Raw genomic sequence first — 23458 nt, 5'->3', positions numbered from 1 at the left:
GCATCTTTAGATAGATAATCTAATAATACTTGCTTACACATTATGATTTTCAATGGTACGTCACAACTTCATCTCATTTGATGTTTTAAAGAGTCCTCTCAGGTATGTCAAAAGGGCATCCTTATCCTTTTCTGGCAGATGGGCAGACTGAGATGGAGAAAGTCATAGAGCTAGTGACAAACTCAGGGCTAGAACACTTGGGATGCTTCTAATCCAATGTGCTCCCTGTGGCACCCTGTATGTAACAAGTGCGGGACAAGAGTGGCTAACCAAGTGTACCATGTGATTGCTTCACAGATGCATTGTGAGAAGTTTCTATCTATCCTGAGAATATTTGGAACCACACTTTTTGGAGTCTCTCTCCTCACTGGAATGATACTTTCCTATGTTATTGGTTACCACTTTATCCACACAGATGATTACTATTTATCTTTTGGACCATATGGTGCCTTTTTAGCTTTACATGTTCTTATTCAAAACCTGTTTGCCTTTTTGGAGCACCGGAAAATGAAAAATTATGTAAATATCCCCGTTAACTTGGACAGAACTGTTGCTCTTTGCATTGCTGCATATCAAGAAGATCCAGACTATTTGCGGAAATGTTTGCAATCTGTGAAAAGGCTAACCTACCCTGGAATTAAAGTTGTCATGGTCATAGATGGAAACTCGGAAGATGACCTTTACATGATGGACATCTTCAGTGAAGTCATGGGCAGGGACAAGTCAGCCACTTATATCTGGAAGAACAACTACCATGTGAAGGGTCCTGGTGAGACGGATGAGTCACACAAAGAAAGCTCGCAACACGTCACCCAGTTGGTCTTGTCCAACAAGAGTATTTGCATCATGCAAAAGTGGGGTGGAAAAAGAGAAGTCATGTACACGGCCTTCAGAGCACTGGGGCGAAGTGTGGATTATGTACAGGTAGGTCTCCATATCTGCCAGGACAAACATACATTTAAATAAAGCATCTTTTGTAGCTCTCCAGTCATATGCTATAGCCCATCTTTGTCTCCTTTGGACACAGTACTCCTTTCAGTTCATCTGAAAACAGCCACCAGGGAAGCCCAAGAATATTGGAGTGGGTAGCCTGTCCCTTTTCCAGGGGATCATCCCAACCCAGGAATTGAACTGGGGTCTCCTGCATTGCAGGCAAATTCTTTACCAGCTGATCTACTGGGGAAGCCCCATGACTGTTGAAAGCACGTTTCAAAAGAGAAAGAAGAAAAAACCATATAAAATGGTTAAGACAATGAAATCACTTCACTTGTGCAATGTTAATGATTAGAAATCAAGATTCTTTTGATCTGTAGATCTGTCTCTTTCCCTCTCTCCCCTTTTCTGCCACCTCAGAACTGCCAAGTCAAATCCAACATTATTTTCCACAATCTTAAAATCAGCAGTAGTCTTGTAAGAAAATAGTGTCTGTTCCAGCAGAAAGGTCTTGAGAAAATCTACAGGCTCTAGGAAGTTTTTCACGGAGTCTAGGCAAAAAAAATAATGGAGAATACAATTTTGATTTAGAAGGATAAGGAATTCAAAATTTAGACACAGAGAAAAAGAACAGAAAAATGAAAAAGGGAAGGGGGGAGGAAAAACCAACTTTTCAGAGAAAAACCTAAGTCATGTTTATTTCACTCCCCAAATAGCATTACCTCATTCACTGCAACTTGACCTTTGAAAACATTTGTGATAGTGTTTGCTTGCATGAAAATTAGACAGGCTGTGTCTCTCATTAATTCCCTGCCTGCACACTCTTGGGATTCTCCACTCCTAGTTGTCATTGAGGCTCTCTTTTTTAGAATGTTGTTAGGGTTCCTGTGAGATTTTTTTTGTTTTTAATGGGAGGTGGGTTATGGAAGTGTTTCTTTTTTTCCCTTGGTTTTACTGAGATAGAGAAGCACTTCTTAAGAAGATATCACTCTAGCAATGGAGTCTTTTTACAAAAATATATATTAAAAAATCTCATTTAAGAATAGGTTAACACAGAAATTATCACAACATTATAAATCAACTATACATTCATAAAAAAAATAGGTGTAGGGATTTTCCTGCTCCTTGTAGTTTTCTAGTTATAATTTTTTACAGATAATTTTGGTAGATTTTGGCCATAATTGTATCAAGAAAGGAGAGATGTTTCTGGCTTACAAAATCAGACGGACACCTTCCCCCTTCTGTTGAAAGCAAAATTCTAGTTTTCAGAGGACCGATCATGTTCCTTAGGGGCCTTTATGATGCCCAGTGGGTCTCTCTGCGTGTAATGGGATAAGAATGGACTCTGGGCTTCAGTGTCAACTGATTGAGGTTCTAGTCATAGTTAGTAATAGCAGCTGATCTTGAGGAAGACCACCTCCTAAAACTGAGTTACCTGGATACAAGAAACTAATCTCAGAAGGGGTTTGAGATCATTATTACAAAACATGTATTTAAGTGGGCTTAATAGAAGTTGCTAATGATGGTATCGTTAACTTTATTTAAAAGCTTGCTGGTAATATTAATGCTACTTTTTATATGATCATCTAGTACTTACTTGAAAATTATAGTCCAAGTCAATTTCCACCACAGAGTCAATTTGTTTAATCTCTGAAGAGTTTTGAAGTATTTCTCTTTAAAAAATTAATTTTTGGCAGCACTGTGTTCTTACTGATGCACTTGCTGAGCAGTGAGGCGGTGCTGCTATGCTTTGTTGTGGTTCCAGGGATTTCTCATTGCAGTAACTTCTCTCATTGAAAAGCATGAGCTTTAAGGCATGCAGATTTCAGTAGTTGTGGCAAATGGGCTTAGTTGCTCCTGGCATGTGGGATCTTACCGAACTGGGGATTGAACCCATGTCCTCTGCATTGGGAGTCTTCCTGCCAACCACTGGACCACCAGGGAAGTCCTGAGGTGTTTCTTAAGTTGATACCTTCTGTATGTTAATCTCTCTCCTAGGGAATTGATAGAATTTCACTCCCAAGTTCTAATTTCTAGAGCTATCACAGTTTAAGTAGTTTTAATTAACGCAGGACATCTTCACATATTTACCCAGTGCAACTTCAGGCCCAGATGAGAGAATAAAACATTTAAAGGAAAGAGTAACTTGGAAACTTGCAGAGGATTTGAAGAATGAAGCCTAAAAAAAAAATCTATTTTGACACTTTATCTTTAATTCTAGTTAAAACAATTGTTACATTTGTCCTTTCTAATCAAGAAATCATCGTGTGGGGTTCCTTTTATTTTTCAACCTGCTCCGCCCAAACTGCCTCCTCCCATCATTTTTCTTTTGAATTTTGTTTATATTCTTGATAATTTGACATTGTACCTGTCCAAGAAAAAAATAAAATATAAAATGTTAGAATAGGCTTCCTGCTACAGATGTAATCAGGCTTGAGAACTTCTCTTCCTTCAGGATGAAGCCTCCAGATCAATTGATCTCAGCAGCAACTGATAACTGGGCCCTGAATCCTTTTTGGACTCTCAGCCCATCCCAATCATTCAAGCAAGAGTAAAAAAAAAATCTTTTGGCATCTGCAACCAGTACATTCCATTCATCCTTCATCAAATCCCCAGATATTTAACCACTCTGCCCTATAGCAGTGGAAATTACTAAAATTCAATGTTGTTGCTGCTTTTCAGTCATTAAGTTGTGTCTGAATCCTTTGCGACTACATGGATAGTAGCCCACCAGGCTCCTCTGTCCATGGGATTTCCCAGGCAAGAATACTGGAATGGGTTGCCATTTCCTCCCCCAGGGGATCTTCCTGACCCAGGGATTAAACCTGTATCTCCTGCATTGGCAGGCAGATTCTTTACTGCTGAGCCACTAGGGAAGCCCAAAATTCAAACATACGTGTCAACATAACTGATTCACTTTGCTGTACACCTGAAACGAATACAACATTGTAAACCAACTATACGCCAATAAAAATGGAAAAGAAAACAAAACCACTGTTCCAGGGTCCAAGTTGTAGAGCAGAAGCCCCAGGAAGACCAAGGAGGGAGGAGATGGAGGTTATCAGCTCCTGAGCATCGCAAATGCTTGGATGTGGAGTTCAAGTTAGTTAGGGGCAGAAGGAAGCAACGTTCTTCCTAATACACAAGAGAGAATGGCGACTAGGGGAAGAAATTGACCATCTGCTCATACTTGCTAACCTGGCTGAAGAACACTGCTTAAGTGTGCGGATAGATGGCCAAAATGATTGGCTTCCAGTTGCATCTGGATCCTTGGCACTCATCAGCACTCTTTTCACTTGATCTTGAATAGATGTCTTGTTTATTCCTCTCATGTCTGTTATTTCATGTCTTCGTCACTCTCCTAGGGCCTTACCCAAACTCCTCCCTGTTTGACTACCTGTGATCTTGCCTCCTATGAAAGAGAACAGCAGAAGTACTTGTTCTAAAGGCTATCAAGGCCTTCTTTACTCTTTCCTGCTTACAGTTCCAAAGGTACTGACCTTATTTCTCATCTCAAGGCAACGTTCCATCTACACTCCTAGGCTCTCTCAGTTGACATCCTCTGGTATATTCCAGACCAATTTTTATCAATTATCACCTCTTTGTCTCTCTCCACTATCATTTCTAGTCTTCTCTATTGATAACTGTCTCAGTTTTATAGTCCCTCAAATAATTAATATTGATGTGGAATATGGAAGGAGGATTTAGTCTAGGATAAATCCAGTGTAGTAGTAAATTCATCAGTGATGCTAATGGCTCCTTTCAGAGACAGAGAAGATATAAAAACAGAAGAATAAAAATAACAAAATGAGAAAACAAAGATATACAAAATGAGAAATAAAGAGGAGAATGAGGAAGATTTTCTTAATCTTGAATAAAAGTATTTTCTGAGAAAACTTTTTCTTTTCTCTGATCTGCCTAGATACAGTTTAAGGTAGGGCAAAAAGTCCTTATCTTTTCAAAATATTACTTATGTTAGTTTTTTCATTTGTAGAAATAGCACAAGATTATGGCAGTGTTTTAAAAAATGTAGAAAACCACAATAAGCAAAATTTAAATCATCTGCCACAAATACTTGATCCAAACATAGATTTTCAAATAAATACTTTCTGATATATATGTCTTCTATCCTTTTTAAAATTTCATTTTAAACCATGTTTTATTCTATAATATCAGAAGACTCTAAGTATCTTGTGACATCTAGATTATTTAATTGCTTTAACATATCTCCTATCACTGAACATGGATTTTAAAAGGTAAGTGGCCACCAGTCTGTGTGATGAAAGAGAAAAATTGTCTTATGATGTGTGCAATAGGGATTTCCCAAGTATAAAATACACAATAAATATGAACAATTTTTTCAGATGACACCACTCTTATGGCCGAAAGCAAAGAGGAACTGAAGAGCCTCTTGATGAAAGAGGAGAGTGAAAAGCCTGGCTTAAAACTCAACATTCAAAAAACTAAGATTCTGGAATGGCATCCAGGCCTATCACTTCATGGCAAATAGATGGGGGAACAAGGGAAACAGTGAGAGATTTTTTTTCTTGGGCTCCAAAGTCACTGCAGATGGTGACTGCAGCCATGGAATTAAAAGATGCTTGCTTCTTGGAAGAAAAGGTATGACCAACATAGACAGCATATTAAAAAGAAGAGACATTACTTTGCCCACAGAGTAATGTCTAGTCTATTCAATGTCTGGTCTGTCTAGTCAAAGCTATGGTTTTTCCAGTAGTCATGTATGGACGTGAGAGTTGAACTATAAAGAAAGCTGAGCACTGAAGAACTGATTCTTTTGAACTGTGGTGTTGGAGAATACTCTTGAGAGTCACTTGGACTGTAAGGAGAGCCAAGCAGTCAATCCTAAAGGAAATCAGAAACATTCATTGCAGGAACTGCTGCTTAAACTGAAGCTCCAATATTTTGGCCCCCAGTTCGAAGACAGACTCATTGGAAAAGACTCTGATGCTGGAAAAGATTGAAGGCAGGAGGAGAAGGGGATAACAGAGGATGAGATAGTTGGATGGCATCACCGACTCAAAGGACATGAGTTTGAGCAAGGTCTGGGAGTTGGAGATGGACAGGGAGGCCTGGCATGCTGCAGTCCATAGGGTTGCAAAGAATCAGATATGAATGAGTGAACTGAACTGAACTGATGAACATTTTCTAAAAGGGAAGTATATAGGAGACATTGTTCATTTTTCAGTTGCTAAGTCATGTCCAACTCTTGCAACCCCATGGAATACAGAATGACATGCTTTCCTGTCCTTCACTATCTCCTGGAGTTTGTTCAAATTTATGTCCATTGTGTTGATGATACCATCCAATCATCTCATCCTCTGTTGCCTCCTTCTCCTGCCCTCAGTCTTTCCCAGCATCAGGGTCTTTTCCAATAAATTGGTTCTTCACATCAAGTGGCCAAAGTATTGGAGCTTCAGCATCAATCCTTCCAATGAATATTAAGGGTTGATTTCCTTTAGGATTGACTGGTTTGATCTCCTTGCAGTGCAAGGGACTCTCAAACTCTCAAACCACAAACTGAAAACATCAATTCTTTGCTGCTCAGCCTTCTTTATGGTCCAACTCTCATATCCAGTCATGACTACTCTAAAACCGTAGCTTTGATTATACAGACTATTGCAGCAAATTAATATCTCTACTTCTTAATATGCTCTCTAGGTTTGTCTTAGTTTTCCTTCCAAGGAGCAAGCGTCTTTTAATTTCATGGCGGCAGTTACTGTCCGCAGTGATTTTGAAGCCCAAGAAAATAAAATCTGTCACTGTTTTCACTTTTTCCCCATCTATTTGCATGAATTGATGGGACCTGATGCCATGATCTTAGTTTTTTGAATGCTTTGTTCTAAGCCAGCTTTTTCACTCTCCTTTCACCCTCATCAAGAGACTCTTTATTTCCTCTTGTCTTTCTGCCACTAGAGTGGTATCATCTGTATATCTGAAGCTGTTAATATTTCTCCCAGTAATCTTGATTCCAGCTTGTGAGTCATCCAGCGTGGCATTTCCCATGATGTACTCTGCAGAGAAGTTAAATAAGCAGGAAGACAATATACAGCCTTGATATGCTCCTTTTCCAATTTGGAACCAGCCTATTGTTCCATGTCTGGTTCTAACTGTTGCTTCTTGACTTGCATACAGGTTTTTCGGGAGACAGTAAGGTAATCTGGTATTCCCACCTCTTTCAGAATTTTCCACAGTTCGTTGTGATCCACAAGGTCAAAAGTTTTAGCATAGTCAATGAAGCGAAATAGACGTTTCTTTCTGAAATTTCCTTGCTTTCTCTATGATCCAAAAGATGTTGACAATTTGATCTTTAATTCCCCTGCCTTGTTAAAATCCAGTTTGAACATCTATCTGGAAATTCTCAGTTCATGTACTGCTGAAGCCTAGCTTGAAGGATTTTGAGCATAACCTTGTTAGCATGTTGGGAGATCCCCTGGAGAAGGGAAAGGCTACCCACTCCAGTATTCTGGCCTGGAGAATTCCATGGGGTTGCAAAGAGTGGGGCATGGCTGAGCAACTTTCACTTTGATTTTGGTAGCATGTGAAATGAATGCAAATGTATGATAGTTTGAACATTCTTTGGCATTGCCCTTCTTTGGGATTGGAATGAAAACTGACCTTTTCCAGTCCTGTGGCCACTGTTGAGTTTTCAAAATTTGCTGACATATTGAGTGCAACATTTTGCAGCATCATTTCACTTTTCATATAGGAGACAACTTTATTATGAATTTAACCTGATAGCATTCTAGCTATCCAAGATTCATTGAGCAGGGGAAAAATAAGACTGACTCATTCATAATAGTATAGTTGACCAACATTATTCATGAATTTCATTTTTGTAAATTAACCTACTATCTAAATTGTATACTACCCCAAAATCAATAGTTGCAGTGCTTTTGTAATCATTTTCAGACATGTGTGGAGTGGCAAAAGATTTGTCAGCCAATATTCATGTTCTCTGCTGAAGTCAAACAAGATCATGCATGCCTTCTTGTCTCAGCTTTTACACAGTAAACAGGTAACTTGTTTACTTTATTATCATGTTTTTGTTTAAAATGGTCCCCAAGTATAATGTCAAAGTGCTATCTAGTGTTCATAATGCCATAAAGTTATAAATACCTTGTGGAGAAAATAGGTCTGTTAGATGAGCTTTGTTCAGGCATGAGTTCTAGTACTGTTGGACATAAGTTCACTGCTAGTCATATGTGTGTGTGTCTTTGCGTGTGTTTTAAAACAGAAACACAAATTTTAAAAATTTAGACACTGATCACTAGACAAAGATGTTGTGATCAGAGGCTTGGAGTAGTCAAACTCTGTGTTTCAGCTAAAAGAAATTTTTTTACATCTGCTAATTCATTGTTCATGGAAACCTGGTAGGAACATCCCTACTGTGAATAACGAGAACTGATTGTATATAATATTTGGTTGATTCTTGTTTTATGCAGGAAATCTAAGTAACTGAAGTACTCTGGGGGCAGCTGTTGAGAATTTATATGTTTCTTTGTAGCCTTCATTTTATATGATAAGATGGACAGAAAGAAGTTTTGATTTGTTCTCAGTTTCCTGCGTACAGATCATGTCCTGTGGTTTTCCCCAGTGTCAAGTTAAGCTCTTCATGAACTGGTGTATTTTCCCCCACAGCTTCTAGTCCAGAGGTGAACAGCCAACTTTTGTGAAGTTATAGACTTGTATTAATTGGTGAAGAGATAGGTAGAAATTCTGCTTCTACAAGACTGGTTTTAAGAAGGGCTAGAGTTCTACCCTTCACACAAAAATAAATAGATATTATACATCCATGAATATATTTCCTTTCACAGACTGTGGTAGATGATGATTTTCTAGTTGGCATTCTATCACCAAATACATCCAGAAACTGAGCTTCTATAAAGAACTCTTTAATCCCACTATAACAAACTCCTCCCAAGGGATTTCTGAGAGCTTTCCCTTCTGACAGTTAAATTCACCATGTGAAAAAAAAAAAAAAAAATTCACCATGTGAACAATCTCTCTCAGAGAACTTATGGCAAGTTGCTGTTGGAAACTGGAAGGGGGGGACCAATTTAAATAAACAGAACCTCAAAGTTTGGTTAACTTTTGTCATTTCAGAGAGACAGTTCCCTTGGTTTGCTTCTGCTCACAAGCAGGTGGAGTTACTTGATCATTAATTCTAGATTGTTCCCATTCCTGTTGTTTTTAATCTTATTTTAACTTTCTGATTCTACCTTTCCCAGCTTGAGTCAATAGAGGTGGGTGTGGCCATAAACTCTGGATGCTGAGAGGTTGAAATGTGGGTTGAACTTCTGCCTTCACTAGTCACTAACCTAGTGACTGATCTTCCAGGCTTACAACTGTATATTTACAAAACAGTGATAGATAAAGAAAGATCAGAAAAACTTTGCTATTGGAGAAATCTGTTTAGGTTTCTTCTGAGACTTGTGTTAGAGAAATACTACTGATATTTTCTACAGTGGAAAATTTATGCCTCAGTTCAGTTCAGTCGCTCAATCGTGTCCGACTCTTTGTGACTCCATGGACCACAGCATGCCAGGCCTCCCTGTCCATCACCAACTCCCAGAGTTTACCCGAACTCATGTCCATTGAGTCAGTGATGCCATCCAATTATCTCATCCTCTGTCGTCACCTTCTCCTCCTGCCCTCAATACTTCCCAGCATAAGGGTCTTTTCAAATGAGTCAGCTCTTCGCATTAGGTGGCCAAAATATTGGAATTTCAGCTTCAAAATCAGTCCTTCCAGTGAACACCCAGGACTGATCTCCTTTAGGATGGACTGGTTGGATCTCCTGGCAGGCCAAGGGACTCTCAAGAGTCTTCTCCAACACCACAGTTCAAAAGCATCAATTCTTTGGTGCTCAACTTTCTTTATAGTCCAACTCTCACATCCGTATGTGACTACTTGAAAAACCATAGCCTTGACTAGATGGACCTTTTCTACAAAGTAATGTCTCTGTTTCTTAATATGCTGTCTAGGTTGGTCATAACTTTCCTTCCAAGGAGTAAACATATTTTAATTTTGTGGCTGCAGTCACCATCTGCAGGGATTTTAGAGCCCCCCAAAACAAAATCAGCCACTGTTTCCCCATCTATTTGCCATGAAGTGATGGGAACAGATGCCATGATCTTAGTTTTCTGAATGTTGAGCTTTAAGCCAACTTTTTCACTTTCCTCTTTCACTTTTAACAAGAAACTCTTTAGTTCTTCACTTTCTGCCAAAAGGGTCGTGTCATCTGCATATCTGAGGTTACTGATATTTCTCCCGGCAATTTTGATTCCAGCTTGTGCTTCTTCCAGCCCAGTGTTTCTCACGATGTACTCTGCATATAAGTTAAATAAGCAGGGTGACAATATACAGCCTTGAGGTACTCCTTTCCCTATTTGGAACCAGTCTGTTGTTCCATGTCTAGTTCTAACTGTTGCTACCTGACCTGCATACAGATTTCTCAAGAGGCAGATCAGGTGGTCTGGTATTCCCATCTCTTTCAGAATTTTCCACAGTTTATTGTGATCCACACAGTCAAAGGCTTTGCCATCGTCAATAAAGGAGAAATAGATGTTTTTCTGGAACTCTCTTGCTTTTTCAATGATCCAGCGGATGTTGGCAATTTGATCTCTGGTTCCTCTGCCTTTTCTAAAATCAGCTTGAACATCTGGAAGTTCATGGTTCTTGTATTGCTGAAGCCTGGCTTGGAGAATTTTGTGCATTTCTTTACCTAAAAATGTGGTCCACTGGAGAAAGGAATGGCAAACCACTTCAGTATTCTTGCCTTGAGAATCCCATGAACAGTATGAAAAGGCACAATGATAGGACACTGAAAGATGAACTCCCCAGGTGGGCAGGTGCCCAATATGCTACTGGAGATCAGTGGAGACATAACTCCAGGAAGAATGAAGGGACGAAGCCAAAGCAAAAACAACACCCAGTTGTGGATGTGACTGGTGATAGAAGCAAGGTCCGATGCTGTAAAGAGCAATATTGCAAAGGAACCTGGAATGTTTGGTCCACGAATTAAGGCAAATTGGAAATGGTCAAACAGGAGATAGCAAGAGTGAACATCGACATCTAGGAATTAGAGAACTAAAATGGACTGGAATGGGTGAATTTAATTCAGATGACCATTATATCTACTACTGTGGGTAGGAATCGCTTAGAAGAAATGGAGTAGCCATCATAGTCAACAGAGGAGTCTGAAATGCAGTACTTGGATGCAATCTCAAAAATGACAGAATGATCTCTGTTCATTTTCCAAGGCAAACTTATGCCTAGGTTCTGTGTATTTTTTTTTTCCCCTAGAAAAGTGAGACCATACTGGACCAATACAGAAAGGCAAGAAAATAAAAACTGGGTTTTATTTAGAAAATATATCTACCATGCTTCTAAAAAGCAACATAAAAGTAAAAATTAGAAGTTAACCCCAAAATTGATATAATTCAGCTACATCTAGAGAGGTGATGTTTACTTTTTATAACTGGATACCCTATCTACCCCTTAAGTCAGTGGTCCTCAAACTTCTTGGCACCAGGGACCAGTTTTGCTGAAGAAAATTTTTCCACAGACTGGAGAGGGGGGATGGTTTGGGGATGATTCATTTGTTGTGCACTTATTTCTGTTATTAATAAATCAACTCTACCTCAGATCATCAGGCATTAGATCCTGGAGTTTGGGGACCACTACCTTAAGTCATATAAGGCATTTAAGTTTTCCAATAATGCATTTAATTTGCTGTTTTCACCAAGTACTTTTTTTTTTGTTAGTAAATAAGCCTCTTGATGAAATTAAAGAGGAGAGTGAAAAAGCTGGCTTAAAGTTCAACATTCAGAAAACTAAGATCATGGCATCTGGTTCCATCACTTCATGGCAAATAGATGGGGAAACAGTGGAAACAGCATCAGACTTTATTTTTGAGGGCTCCAAAATCAGTGCAGATGGTGATTGCAGCCATGAAATTAAAAGACGCTTACTCCTTGGAAGGAAAGTTATGACCAACCTAGATAGCATATTAAAAAGCAGAGACATTACTTTGCCAACAAAGGCCAGTCTAGTCAAGGCTATGGTTTTTCCAGTAGTCACATATGGATGTGAGAGTTGTACTGTGAAGAAAACTGAGTGCCAAAGAATTGATGCTTTTGAATTGTGGTGTTGGAGAAGACTCTTGAGAGTCCCTTGACCTGCAAGGAGATCCAACCAGTCAATCCTAAAGGAGATCAGTCCTGGGTGTTCATTGGAAGAACTGATGCTGATGGTGAAACTCCAGTACTTTGGCCACCTCATGTGAAGAGCTGACCCATTGTAAAAGACCCTGATGCTGGGAGGGATTGGGGGCAGAAGGAGAAGGGGACGACAGAGGTTGAGATGGTTAGATGGCATCACTGACTCAGTGGACATGGGTTTGGGTGGACTCTGGGAGTTGGTGATGGACAGGGAGGCCTGGCATGCAGCAACTCATGGAGTCACAAAGAGTGGGACACGACTGAGTGACTGAACTGAACTGAATCTTTTCAGAAAAAAATTATAATTAGTAAAATTGAAACAGATTCATTTTTAAAATGTTGGGATTCCTTAGCTAATTAGGTGAGGGTGTCATGCCAAATATGTGTAAACTCCACTTCAACTGTGAGGCTTTATGCTTCTGCTAATTCTTTTCTTAGCTTTTTTCAAAACTGGCATATTAAATCCTTACTATTTTTATAAAGTAGTGAGAGAACTATAAAAGTAATTACATTTGATATAAATAATTAGACTAAATCTTGACTAAATTCCATTCAGGACTGCCAGACTTGGGAATTACAGATAACACCTCCATCTGCCAACCATGATATTTATTGTTTGGATGGGGAAGTTTCTACCAAAAAGTAGATTGTTTCAGGCAAGGTCATCTTCTTTTGGGAGAAGCTAGGGGGTCAATCAGGCAGATTTCTTCACTGGTGCTGACCAGGTAATTCCAGTTTGATGGCTTAAACATCACATTTTTTGGAGAGGCTTAAATTACAATTAGGTTCAATATTAAGTCTTGATTTGCTGACATGGGCTAAGCACAACTGACACCATTTCGGGCCTATTGCTTTTTTTTTTTTTTTTAACAATTCCCATATTTAGACCAGACTCTCAGCTTAACATGGTTTTCTAATGCTGGAGAATCTGCCTCCCAGTACAAGAGATGTAACAGGTGTGGGTTCAACTCTGGATCGGGAAGCTCCCCTGGAGGAGGAAATGACAACCCATTCCAGTATTCTTGCCTGGAGAATCCCACGGACAGAGGAGCCTGGTGGGCTACAGTCCATGGGGTCACAAAGAGTTGAACATGACTGCGTGCCTGAGCATGGTACAGCAGCATTCAGCTTAACAGAGACATGATCAAATTTTAAGGAATTGTTCTTTAAAAAACTTAGGAAGTGTTCTTTAGGAACATTTGCTTGGCAGTCAGTGACTGTGATCATGGCATTTAAAGTTTTGAGAGAATACAATATACCAGGGAGAATATGTTGACTATTATAAACAGGATAATTCCCAATGTCTGAAGTGGATTTTAGGACCAGGATCCCCAAGACCCAAGCCAATCAAAATCAAATAAGTTCATTTTAAAATAGTGCTGCAGTGAACTTTAGGGTGCATGTGTTTTTTGAATTGTGATTTTCTCAGGGTATATGCCCAGGAGTGGGATTTCTGGGTCACATGGTAGTTCTATTTTTAATTTTTTCAAGAACCTCCATACTGTTCTCCATAGTGGCTGTATCTTACAGAGTGAAGTAAGTAAAAAAGAGAAAAGCTAATATCATATATTAAAGGATGTATATAGAATCTAGAAAATTAGTACAAATGAACTTAGTTGCAGGGCAGGAATAGAGATGCAGACATAGAGAATGGACATGTGGACACAAGGAGTAAGGAGTGGATAGGATGAATTGGGAGCTTAGGTTTGCCATCAATGCACTGCCATGTATAAAATAAATAGCAAGTGGGAAACTGCAGTATAGCATACAGAGCTCATCTTGGGGCTCTATGATGACCTAGAGGGGTGCAATGGAGGCATGGGGTGAGAGAGAGGTCCAGGGAGGGATATATGTATTCATATAGCTGATTCACTTCATTGTACAGCAGAAATATACACAACATTCTATAGCAACTATATGCATTTAAAAAAAGAAGTGAAAAAGAGAGAATGAATTTAAAAAATCAAGTAAGTCCATGAAAAGACCCCATTGAAAGAATCATCTTTTTAAGCCAAGTGTTTTGCTCAGTGATCTTAGGTAACTGAGTTTCAGTTTCCCCAGAAGTGTTAATGCAGGTAGTTTTGACCACAATACTGCCATGTACCTTCTGTGTAGGCAATCATAAACCCAAGGAAAATGATAACCACAATTAAGGTAAATACTATCTGGTCACAAATCACTTCCACTAAATTGGCACTGTTAATGAATTACAGCATGATGAACAGATCCAAGCCAATGCCAGAGTACTGTAAGGATAGAGAGAGAAAAAGACAGTGTTTCACTTTTAGTTAAGCTATAAGATTTTGATCTATTATCCTGGGTGGGAGAAAATTATGTTGATGTCAGCTACTTCTCTTTCTCATCAACTTGATTTTGAGGTTTCAAGCTAGTGTGAAGTTTCTAGAGTCTGAAGGAGCCTTTCTTAATGGAGAGATGTGGACTGAAGGTTCTAGTTCTTGAAGTTTGGCTGCCATCTGTAGTGGGGAAAACCTGGAACAGTCCCTTCTAGGAGATTTAAGGGCAGTCTTTGTTCTTAGTGACTGCAAAGGAAATGAGTGGGAGAAAATCGGCAACATTCATTTGGAGAGTCTTAGCCATGTATTTGAGGAAACTAGAAGAATGCTGAATTTAATCCAGTTTATAGATATGTAACAAAGCCTCTGGTGCAATTAACAGGACTAGAATCTAATGTCTGGGCTTCCTTGATAGCTCAGTTGGTAAAGAATCTGCCTGCAATGCAGGAGACCTGGGTTTGATCCCTGGGTTGGGAAGATCCCCTGGAGAAGGGAAAGGCTACCCACTCCAGTATTCTGGCCTGGAGAATTCAATGGACTGTATAGTCCATGGGTCTACAAAGAAACAAACAGATATGTCTGTTTGTTCATGATACAGAAAAATCCCAACAATTTTCTTGGTTTCAAAATTGCAATTTTAGACTCATATAAAGATTTTTTTAAGGACAACAATTAGAATTACTACAACTGCTTCAGTTAATTTACATCTGCTTTTATGTACAAAGGTCTAGAAAAATACTTAAGGCTCTAGAATAAAGAATGAAGGCCATGCAGGTTTCCTTTCTGACCGAGTGCCATTTGCCAAGTTCATATAGACATCTTGCTTCAGAATTATATAACTAATTTTAAGAGAATTGCTTTCCTGTATTTTATTCATTATATTAAAATGGAGGGGAAATCACTGTTAAACATGCCTCCCTTTCAATACTATCTTAGAAAATTTTGTATCTTTCAGATTTTGGGACAAGTTGCCTAAAAGTAAAAGTTGCTCCACTGTGTCCAACTCTTTGTGGCCCCATGGACTGTAGCCTGCCAGGCTCCTCTGTCCATGGAATTTTCCAGGCAAGAATACTAGAGTGGGTAGCCATTCCCTTCTCCAGAGGATCTTGCCAACCCAGCGATTGAACCCAGGTCTCCTGCACTGGGGGCGAATTCCTTACCATCTGAGCCACCAGGGACACTCTAAAAGCCTTAGTTAAAGCAATTAAAAAAAAAAAAAAAGACACCTTGAGTGATAACTCATGGTATTTTCCAAGTCCTGGAAACCTAGCATGTTGCCTAAGACATGAGACTTTCACTGCCAAAACTGGGAGCAACCATAGCAAACCAGGAAAAGCAGGTCACTTCACAAGATATTCCTGGCCCATCACTTTGGCTGTTCTAGCCAACGATGTCATTAACTTAAATACTGAGCTTGCTGAAAAGCAAGCTTTCTTTTTTTTTTTTTTTTGATTGACCATGATATAACAAATTCTGTCATCTCTCTGATACTTACTTATTGAGACTTAGTGACAGTAATGTTGAAAATATAATATATATGCCCAATTTAGGGCCCTGATGCTAGGAAAGATTGAAGGTGGGAGAAGGGGATGACAGAGGATGAGATGGTTGGATGGCATCACTGACTCAATGGACATGAGTTTGAGTAAGCTCTGGAAGTTGGTGATGGACAGGGAAGCCTTCCATACTGCAGCCCATGGGGTCACAAAGAGTTGGATACAACTGAACGACTGAACTGAACCGGACTAAATTTAGACTATACGGAGCATACTTAATTGTCTTTAATATTTCATTCACTTTTAAATTTTTCCTATGCAGGTCTGTGATTCAGACACCATGCTTGATCCTGCCGCAACTGTGGAGATGGTAAAAGTTTTAGAAGTAGACCACAAGGTTGGAGGTGTTGGGGGAGATGTCAAGGTGGGTTTGGCTTCACTTTTTGCATGGGTCACTTTTAGAAGCAAAAATGACCCTTTGAATGTACATTTCACTTCAGTTCAGTTGCTCAGTCGTGTCTGACTCTTTGCGATCCCCTGAATCGCAGCACTCCAGGCCTCCCTGTCCATCACCAACTCCCGGAGTTTACTCAAACTCACGCCCATCCAGTCGGTGATGCCATCCAGCCATCTCATCCTCTGTCGTCCCCTTCTCCTCCTGCCCCCAATCCCTCCCAGCATCAGGGTCTTGTACATTCACTCCACACCAAACTCTGTGCCAGGTATTGGTTCTGGAGCTGGAGACACATTAGAATGTGCTTTGGACATACTTCTGTGTCTTCTTTTGTCTAAATTGAAATAATTTATGATTTCTTTGCTTAATCCTGGGCTATAACCCATGTATGTAGTGGCTAATAAGTTATATAAAATATAATGTGTGTATTAGTTACTCAGTCATGTCCAACTCTTTGCTACCCCATGGACTGTAGCCTACCAGGGTCCTCCATCCATGGGATTTTCCAGGCAAGAGTACTGGAGTAGACTGGGTTTTTTGCCATTTCCTTCTCCAGGGGGATCTTCCTGATCTAGGGACTGAACCTGGGTCTCCCACATTGCAGGCAGTCTCTTTACCGTCTGAGCCACTAGGGAAGCCCGAAAATAAAATGTGTGTGTACTATTTCCACCATATCTTCTTGAGCTGTAACTTAATGTTCTGATAAGATGATATTGGAACTCACTTAATACAAGGATTAAGCAAAATGGAAGTATGGCAGGAATGGATTTTATATTGTATACCTATGTCTTTAAAACCTGTGGTTTTCCAATTGTTTATTTCATGTTATTTGCTACCAATGGGAAAAAAATTAATGAAACTAATATTAATGAAGGTGATTTGAAATGTGTAAAATATATATGTGAAAGTATGTGAGGTTTAAAATGAGTTCCTTGGGAAAGTGCAATTAGTTTTTAGCAAAAGATAAGAAGCATATGGAAATTTGATTTAAATTTAGGTATCGCATTACTGTATAACCCATATTTATATGCATGGTGATAGTGAAGGCAAAGAAGATGCACTAGATGGACTAAGAGATAGCCTGATGATAAAAAAGAAGCATGCAAAATTCCCCTGAAAATGGAACAAAGTTGAGATAGAGGAGATAATTATGAAATATTGCCAGAAAAACAACATTCAATAAATTGTATACAGAGCCTTATGCCAGGATTTAAGTTTTGGGTACAGAACACAAGAAACCTTTTTATCACTGGCATTGCAAAAATGTATGGAGAAAGGAGAAGGAAAAATAGCAGAATTGCATGATTGGAAATTAACTAGAGTGGAAGAAAATAAGACTTAGCAATTTTCAAATATTGAATGGTAAGGAAGAGTGGGAGAGAATTTAGGAACTGAGAATTAAGGCTAAAAAAACCCCTCAATATTACAAAAAGAACAGAAACAAAAATCATAGCAAAAAGAGTGATGAAATAGAAAAAAAATGTATTATCTAGTCCCAATACATGTAATCCACTTATAAAATTAATCCAGTAATAGAGAATCAAAAAAATATATATATATAACTGTGTCAAAAATAGGGAGAAAACCAAAATAGGCAAACAAAATAACAAAACACACTAGGTAGTAACCTCAGGATGGTGCAGATTTTACTGGAATTTTCAGCAGATTTACCTTTATGTAATTATTTTTACTTACTTTTATTTTTCTTGCAGATTTTAAACAAGTATGATTCCTGGATCTCCTTCCTCAGCAGTGTGAGATACTGGATGGCTTTTAACATAGAAAGGGCCTGTCAGTCTTATTTTGGATGTGTCCAGTGCATTAGTGGACCTCTGGGAATGTACAGAAACTCCTTACTGCATGAATTTGTGGAAGACTGGTACAATCAAAAATTCATGGGCCGCCAATGTACTTTTGGAGATGACAGGCATCTAACGAACCGAGTGCTGAGTCTGGGCTATGCAACGAAATACACAGCTCGATCCAAATGCGTTACTGAAACACCTAAGGATTATCTCAGATGGTTAAACCAGCAGACCCGTTGGAGCAAATCCTACTTCCGAGAGTGGCTGTACAATGCATTGTGGTTTCATAAACATCACTTGTGGATGACCTATGAAGCCGTCATCACTGGGTTCTTCCCTTTCTTTCTCATTGCTACAGTAATCCGGTTCTTCTACAGGGGTAACATTTGGAACATTCTCCTCTTACTGTTAACCATCAAGTTAGTGGCTCTCATAAAGTCATCCTTTGCTATCTGCCTTAGAAGAAATATTGTCATGGTCTTCATGCCCTTCTACTCAGTGTTATGCATGTCAAGTTTACTTCCTGCTAAGATATTTGCAATTGTGACAATAAACAAAGCTGGGTGGGGCACATCTGGAAGGAAAAAAATTGTTGCTAATTTTGTGGGACTCATTCCAGTATCAGTCTGGTCTATAATCCTCCTGGGTGGTTTGGTTTTCACCATTTATGAGGAAGTTAGAAAGCCATTCTCAGAATCCAAAAAGAAAGTTCTAATTATTGCTTTATCCACCTATGCATGCTATTGGGTAGTGTTTTTGTTGCTCTATGTGGTTTTTGTCAAGAGATGTGGCAGGTGGAAGAAGAAAGAGCAGTATGACATGATGCTTGATGTATAATCATACCCTGAAGTTTGTAGACATTCACAAAACCTTCTTCCTCTAGGAACTGTACTGATTGCACAGAATTGTGGAGTCAGATGATGGCAACAAAGGAAATATATCACTGCTTCTGGGACAACTGAGAGAGTAGCATTGACATATATACACAGCCATGTGCAAAAAAGATAGCTAGTGGGAAGCTGCTGTTTAAAATAGGGAGGGAGCTCAGCTTGTGGCCCTATAATGACCTAAAGGGGTACAATAGGGGGTTGTGGTGGGAGGAAGTGTCAAGAGGGAGGGGATATATGTATTAATATATTTATAGTTGACTCACGTTGTACAGCAGAGACTAACACAACATTTATAAGGCAATTATACTCCATTTACAAATAAATTTTTAAAAATTGTTTGACTTTATTTTGATTCAACCAAATTTTTATATTTCATCAATAAGAGGAAGCTCAGGTTTAAGCTGTTATTGCTATAAAAATGAGAAGAATTTTTGTGCATGCACTTTCCCTTACAGTACATCTACCAAAGAGTGTTTTGCCCTGTGTGCCTCGCTAGCCATGCCTTATGTGGGTTATCATGGAAGAAAAGGATTTTGGAAACACAAGGAAAAATTCTTTCAACAAATACAACCTCTGTGTTTAAAACAGATAACCAACAAGGACCTAGTGTATAGCACAGGGAATGCTGCTCGATGTTCTGTAAAAACCTCAATGGGAAAAGAATTTGAAAAAGAACAGATACAGGCATATGTGTAACAACCATTTTGCTGTACACCGGAAACTGACACAACATTGTTAATCTGCTACAGTCCAATATAAAATAAAAATTAAAAAAAAAAGACATATACTCTAACTTATGAACTGTGTTAATAGCTAATATTTCTTTAAGAAAGATTTTCTATTTAACTCTACCAAATGAAATGCCAAAGGAAATTTTATTTTTATTTTATTTTATTGGCCATTGGCTATGCTGTATTTTTAAATAACGGTACTGCCTCAAAATAATGTATATCAATTGTTAAAACAAATTTTGCATTTTCTGTATTTTACTTCTCTGTCAAAATACACTTGTTTTTCCTTTTTAAAAAATAAAACATGTTATGAAAAACAAAATACTTAAAGATCTTATCCAGTGTGCTAAGTTTAATCGACTGATGTGCTCATAATAGAAAGAATACAATGTTTTTGCTCTCTCTACCTTTTAAAAATGTGTAGCTTATTTCTTTGAAAAAATACTTAAACTTTCAATATTTTAACTTTTTTCATTTCTTTTAGAAAAGACTTGTCACACTTTAGGAATTGAGAAAATGCTCTTGTGTACAAAGTAAGAAATCATTGAGAAGCAAGGCCAAAGGGGTAGAAAGTGCAATTTTTTCATAAGATTAAAAAGAAGGAATACCAGTCCTTGAAAGAAAACACTAGGCATTCAGCACTGGATGACATGTTAATAGCCAAAATGAATCATTTGGGGTGAGGGGGAGGTGGATTCTGGCAGTGTTTTCCCAAACTAGGTAAACTGGAAAGTGAAAAAAAGTTATATTTGTATCAGTTCAGTTCAGTCGCTCAGTCGTGTCCAACTCTTTGCGACCTCATGAACCGCAGCATACCAGGCCTCCCTGTCCATCACCAACTCCCAAAGTCCACCCAAACCCATGTCCGTTGTGTCGGTGATGCCATCCAACCATCTCATCCTCTGTCATCCCCTTCTCTTCCTGCCGTCAATCTTTCCCAGCATCAGGGTCTTTTCCAATGAGTCAGCTCTCTGCATCAGGTGGTCAAAGTATTCGAGTTTCACCTTCAACATCAGTCCTTCCAATGAACAACCAGGACTGATCTCCTTTAGGATGGACTGGTTGGATCTTGCAGTCCAAGGGACTCTCAAGAGTCTTCTCCAACACCACAGTTCAAAAGCATCAATTCTTCAGTGCTTAGCTTTCTTTATAGTTCAACTCTCTCATCCATACATGACTACTGGAAAAGTTTGGGTAAATGCAATTCAGTACATCATTTTGTTTTGTAGCCTCAATATACCTAATCCTATCTATGCACTGAAATTATTTAACCTGCCTTTCATTTTTTCAGCTTTCTAGTTTACTTTACATGTTTGTATGAGGCTTATACGGTTGAGTTGGATAAACTATAATAAATATAAAAATGTAGATTAAAGATCAGCAGATTCAGCTCTGTCCTCTTTTACTTTCTAGGAAGGATCTTTTTCTGAATTACACAGATAATTTTTTCATTTCACCTGCTCTTGGCCTACACAAATATGTTTACACACTTACATTTATATCAAGGTTTTCTTTTTTAAAAAAATGTATATTCAGATCTTCTGCCTAATTTTAAAAAGTTATTTATTTATCTATTTTTGGCTGTACTGGGTCTTCATTGCTGTGCACTGGCTTTCTTTAGTTGCAGCAAAGCAGGGGCGACTCTTTGTTGTGGTGTGTGGGGTTCTCACTGTAGTAGCAGTAGTTTCTCTTGTTGCAGAGCATGAAATCTAGACAGTGGGCTCAGGAGTGTGGTGCATGAGCTTCGTTGCTCCTTGGATTGTGGAGTCTTCCTGGACCAAGAATTGAACCTGTGTCCCCTGTATTTGCAGGCACATCCTTAACCACTGGACCATCAGGGAAGCCCTCCATCAAGGTTTAATGTCAAGAATTAGCACATAAAAATAGATGCACCTGGTATAATTAACCTGGCTACTCCAGAGCTTCAATTTTCCAGTTTGACTTTTGACATGACTCATCTTGCCCTGTGACTAGTGTTGTGTAGAATTATGTTAAAAACAAAAACTAGATTTCAAGATTTGCTTCCTCTTGCACATACTTTGCCCTTTTTCTTTATCTTGGTTTGCATTTTACTCTAAAACTTGAAATGACTTTTCCTTGCTCCTCTTCATATTTGCTTGTCAAAATTCTTCAACATCCTTCATTCAAGGCATAATTTTACTACCAGTTTCTTCCCCAAATACCTCAACTTGAAAGGTTCTCTTACTCCCCTTCACTCTATACTTCATTTTATCTCTACCACACAGCTCTGTTTTTTTTCTTCTGCCTTATGTTATGAATATCAGTGAACATGATAATATCCTGAACACTAAAAGTTTTTTAATCTGATGCTACGTTTTCATCATTTTTGAGTCCTCTGCAGTGGCTAGTAGAGTCAAGAGTTCAATATAATTTGGTGAATAAGTAGATGAATGCCCGAAAGAAGGATGTTCAGGATGAACTCAATGAATCTTTAAGGGGAGTCTGGCATTTTTTCTCAATTAGCTTACAGGAAAAGCTTTGGGATGTGAAGGCTGCACTTTAGATTGGGGCAGTGGACTGATACCTGTGTCAGGGGAAGAAAGTTACCTTCACACTGTCTACTAAGTTAAGACATTTACTCAATAAACAGACTTTGAGAGTGATTATGTGCCAAACTGCTGGGATTTCAAAAATAAGAAATGATGTTTGCTTTAAAGGAATTCTTTGAATTTCTCCAGCAAGCCAGGCTCCAACACTTTTGTGGGCATTTCCAAAAGCTCTCCCCAACGAAACTTCCTTCCCACTATTACCTTTGTTTAATTAACTCTTTTGTTGTTGTTTTTGTTTATTTGCTTTGGTCACAAGAAGAGGCTTGTAGGATCCTTGTTTCCTGACCAGGGATGGAATCTGAGATCCCTGCAGTGGAAGCTCGAAGTCTCAACCAACAGACCTGTAGGGAAGTTCCCCAAATTAACTCTTATTCCATCCTTCAACCTCACTTTAGTCATGTTTTCTCAGGCTCTCCTTCCATGATTATGTTTCTATTATATTCTCCTATGAACATTGTCATACTTATTTTTAATTTTCATTCAATGATTCCTTGTTTGATCTCTGTCTCTCTCATAGGATAAACTCAGTGGAAGAAGGAACTGCGTGAGATTTTTTTAAGCATCCCATCCTCTGAGTTTAGTATAGTTTGTCACATGGTAGGAGCTCAATAAAAAATTGTGGACTGAATAAATGGATGAAGGAATGAAATTCCCAATATAGCTTATGAAACAGTCAGAGTCTGATTTCCATTAAAAAAAAGAAAAATCTCCAAATTTTTCATTTGTAAAGAATTCCTTTATACCTGGATAGACAAATAACTTATGGAAGAAAGAGAGGTTAGAGATGGCAGAGTTTCACCAGTTTAGGGAAAGGAACATTTATGGGTAGGAAGCTCTTTCTTAGCTTCGAGAAAGGTGAAGTGATAATTCACTAGGATTTCTATAAAGAAGATTTATAGACACTGGAAAAAATCATATTCTTAATAAGTTAAACGTTAAATGCTGCATTTCTTATTGTGGTACGTGGTTCATGTTTTCTCTGATAAAATTTGGATACGTATTTCTGACGCCTGTTCCTATGTTACCTGTTTTCCTAGATTAT

General features: G+C 38.6%; 1 protein-coding gene across 1 annotated transcript; it reads left to right on the top strand.

The window, feature by feature from the left end:
* Positions 1 to 297: 297 nt before the first annotated feature.
* LOC136144987 (hyaluronan synthase 2-like) lies at positions 298 to 19062 on the top strand. Its single transcript, XM_065903106.1, has 3 exons — positions 298 to 924; positions 16289 to 16390; positions 18133 to 19062. Exons 1-3 carry the CDS (start codon positions 298 to 300, stop codon positions 19060 to 19062), a joined length of 1659 nt encoding a protein of 552 aa, XP_065759178.1.
* Positions 19063 to 23458: the final 4396 nt, after the last annotated feature.

Source organism: Muntiacus reevesi, chromosome 12 (assembly GCF_963930625.1).
Source record: "Muntiacus reevesi chromosome 12, mMunRee1.1, whole genome shotgun sequence".
NCBI classification, from domain to species: domain Eukaryota; kingdom Metazoa; phylum Chordata; class Mammalia; order Artiodactyla; family Cervidae; genus Muntiacus; species Muntiacus reevesi.
The sequence above is the reverse complement of the archived record's forward strand: the minus strand, read 5'-3'. Positions and strand labels throughout refer to the sequence as shown.